This window comes from Sinocyclocheilus grahami, unplaced genomic scaffold, assembly GCF_001515645.1.
Source record: "Sinocyclocheilus grahami isolate Dianchi unplaced genomic scaffold, SAMN03320097.WGS_v1.1 scaffold54.1, whole genome shotgun sequence".
NCBI lineage: Eukaryota > Metazoa > Chordata > Actinopteri > Cypriniformes > Cyprinidae > Sinocyclocheilus > Sinocyclocheilus grahami.
The window spans coordinates 4931165-4934959 of NW_015505233.1; the positions used below are offsets into that span (position 1 = coordinate 4931165).

The 3795-nt window shown below is 39.3% G+C and overlaps 1 protein-coding gene across 5 annotated transcripts in view; it reads left to right on the forward strand.

Moving 5' to 3' along the window:
* Positions 1-3479, forward strand: part of LOC107583536 (baculoviral IAP repeat-containing protein 6-like) — a 127538-nt gene extending 124059 nt beyond the window's left edge. For all 5 annotated transcript variants that reach the window (XM_016269787.1, XM_016269790.1, XM_016269788.1 and 2 more), the window contains exons 73-74: positions 2340-2474; positions 2559-3479. In XM_016269787.1, the coding sequence (XP_016125273.1) occupies positions 2340-2474; positions 2559-2738 (315 nt within the window). In that variant the 3' untranslated portion in view covers positions 2739-3479. The remainder of the gene's footprint in view (positions 1-2339; positions 2475-2558) is intronic.
* The last annotated feature ends 316 nt before the right edge of the window (positions 3480-3795 follow it).

The following is a 3795-nucleotide window of genomic DNA, read 5'->3' on the forward strand; positions in this document are numbered from 1 at the left end:
AAAGAATAATAATTTTTTTTTTTTTTTTTTGTCAACTGATATTTAAGTATTTAAAATCAACATTTCTCTTGTTTCATCCACCATTAGATTTATATTTTTATATTTTTGAGTGTAGTACGTCCACACAGGTTCACACATGCGATTTAATAAACAGCAGGAAAAGTAGCTCTCTCTCTCTCGCTCTCTCTCTCTCTCTCTCTCTCTCTCTCCCTCCCTCTCTTTTTGAGTGTAGTACGTCCACACAGGTTCACACATGCGATTTAATAAACAGCAGGAAAAGTAGCTCTCTCTCTCTCGCTCTCTCTCTCTCTCTCTCTCTCTCTCTCTCTCTCTCTCTCTCTCTCTCTCTCTCTCTCACACACACACACACACACACACACAGTCACGCAGGGTAATAAATGGTGGGCTGTTGACGTCAGAAGAGAGAGGAAACACACACACACTTGCATCTGCACAACAACCTTACTTAGTAGCTGTGCTCATGTTCATTTTCTTTTAAATGACGTTTCTGTTGCTAACCCTTTTCCATTTCTCTCTACCTCTCTCTGGCTTTCCAATATCATTGCAGATGTTCCTTTGGGAACTGAATGAATATGAAGCAAATGTGGCGTAATGGGAGAGGCTGTAACAGTCACATGTCTGGTGGCTGGTGACCTTTGTATGTTTGAGAGAAAGATAGATTTATGAAGGATGGATGAAGCGAGACAGCAAAAGAGAGAGATATAAGGCCGGTGAGGTTGAGCTCTGAGCCAGCGAGTGATGTGTAGTGGCCACCGGGGTTTCCATGGCAACACTGGCAAGACCATCGATCACACGCACTCATTTCTGAATCCCTCTCGTCTGCGCTCAGTCTTTTCCCCGCAGAAGTTTGAGCCGTGCAGCGTCTCGCTTTTACAAGCAGGCTAAAGTGCATCTTAATCCTGAGAGAGATTTTGTTTGTTAGTGAAGACACAACAGGTGGATTTTCCAGAAGCTGTTTGTAAGAGTGTTTTCCCACTAGAGCTTCAAGAGGATTCTGCATTTATTTAGTTGGTGCTTAATCTGTTGTTGTTGTTGTTTTCCCCAAATGGCAGCTGTTGTTAAGAAAATGACATTTTGTAACTGTATAGTAGTTTGCTTATTTTTATTTTTTACAAATTTAGTTAATTTTCAAATTATTTACAAAATTTCAGTGTCCTAATGTTTTAAGAATAAACAAACAGAACATCAGTTGTTGTAAAAAATATTACATATTCTCAAAACATTATGAATTTATTCCCGTAACATTGACTTTGTTCAGCGAACATTGCAAATGTATTATTGTAGCATTAGAACTTCATTCTCAAAACATGACCTACTTGCTCTCTTATTAAACATTTTTTATTAAAACATTGCTTTATCAGAACATCCTTTTGTGCAAAACATGAATTCTCAGATTCACGGAAACATGGATTCTTGTAAAATTGCGACTTTATCCTCAATTTTTTAAATCTCTTAAGACTTTATTCTTGCAGTTTTGACTTGCAAATTTGACAATCTTGCTTTAATGTTGTAATATTAGGACTTTGTTCTTGAAATGGCACTAAAGTGGCATCATAAACTTAGTATTCTGTAAAATACTTTAAAACGTACTAATAACCACCGTCATAATGCAGTTGATACAATGGAAAGCCATGTAATGACTTAAAGCAGTTCAGAAATAAAGCTTTCCCAAATCTGTGGCCTATGGCCATATAGTCAAACTAGCCTACCATTTAAAAAAATATGTCAGGTTGTATTTTGCAGTTTTTGTCCATTTCAAAAAATTGTTTTACTGTATTAAGCGCACAGAAGAATCTGGAGAAACTATTCTGGGTGGTATGACTGCTATTGCCAACTCCTCACATCTGCCGTTTAGTACACTGTATGACGTGTTTGGAAAACAGATTGAGATGGAGAGAAAGAATATCTCAGAGACTGATCCAAATCCAGAATGAACAAGTGATTCAGCTCTCGCCTTCGGACAGTGTCGAAGTACTACTAGGAAGTGTGTGTTTGTGTGAGCTTTGAGTTCTTCTCTTTCCTGCCTATGGTCTTTGTTACCGAAAAGGTCACTTAGTTTATTCATATTAACATGCAAAGACTGTTGGTTATCTGTATGGTGCGATCGGTCATCTGGTCTTTATGAATCAAATAGGTCACTGGAATCTCAATCCGAAGATCAGCAGATTGTTTTCTAGTGCTACTAAAATAGGATATGAGGTTTGCAGTTGATTTATGGGCTCTGCAGAAACTGATACACAATTGCATTTCCAAGAACACTGAGAGCGTGTGTTTTGTGCACTAACTGTGTGTGTGTGTGTGTGTGTGTGTGTGTGCAGGTGATCCATCGGCACTTCTATCTGAAGCGAGCAGAGATCATGGCCCAGTGCGAGGGCTGGATCTGTGATATTCAGCAGTACAGCAGCGATAAGAGAGTCGGCCGAACCATGTCTCATCACGCAGCTGCACTGAAGGTACAACACTGTGTGTTCACTGTCATACAACTGGAAATTGTGCCGTTTGTTGTGTTTTTGAAAGCGATTCCATTTGTTTTGCAGAGGCACACGGCTCAGCTCAGAGAAGAGTTGCTGAAGCTTCCCTGTCCTGAAGGCCTGGAGCCGGACGGGGAGGAGTTTTCCGAGAAAAGCACCTCGCTCATGGTGAAAGAGCTGCCCAGTCAGGATGCGGAGAAGCAGGCGGACAGCCCAGACGCCCACTGTAGCGACGGCCAGCTATGATCCCCTCTCCCCCGAAGCCCCGCCCACCGCCTTTGACTATCCATTGATATTGAAAAAAGACTGGATGGCTTTGGTGATTAAGCCATCTTTTTGTCAATATTTGTATGTAAGAATCTAATTATGTAATAGCATAAAAAGAGAGGACAGTCAAAACCCGCTTACACCCACCGACACACAAGACGAACCGCTGAACTCTATGCTGCGCCCTGAAGAAAACAAATCATTTTATTTACTTGTAAAAGAGTATAAAGTTTTTTTGTGCTTTTTTTTCTTTATTTTCCCAAATTGTTAAATAACCACTGATTGATATGTTATTAAACTTGTTTATGTAAAACAAAATGAAAGATGAAATCACAGTATATATAAGGGAACTGCCTTTAGTGGAGAATGTTTACCAAATGTTAATTTCGCTCTTTTTTTGTTAAATTTTTTTTCTTAGTGCAAGGGCAGTTTGTAAGTGAGAATATACTGGTCATTCTTTAAGCGAACTATTTAAAAGAAGAACGTAACGAACATGCGCCCGTACACACTCTTGAGTTCCCCCGATCCTCTGGTGACCCTCTGACAGTGCTTTTGGTTTCTACTGATTTGTGTACACTTCAATAATAAAGCCTGAAACAGACGTTCAGAAGTGCTCTGATGACTGGATGCTCTTGTTCAGGCTGATCAATAGCACGTTTTATTTTTGCCCCCTCTCTGCTTTTAAGTGCAAGTTTAATAAATGCAACCTGTTTTACTTTGCTTGGAAATACTAATTAATGTGAGTTTGTAAATGGCAGATCGTGGTGAGTGTGTGTGCGCGTATGTAGGGTTTATCTTCTCACTTTTTCTTAATTATGACAGAATGAGTGATAATCAGTTTTCAAATCAGTTACAGGAGTAAAAAATCCTAAAATGTGCTAAGTGATGAGATGAATGAAACATTGGATGTATGCATACAATGCACGTGGCACATTCCATCAATACGGAAATCTTGAACATCTCAAATGGATCCGACAGTTAGAATCATAGTACAGGTGCATCTCAATAAATTAGAATGTCGTGGAAAAGTTCATTT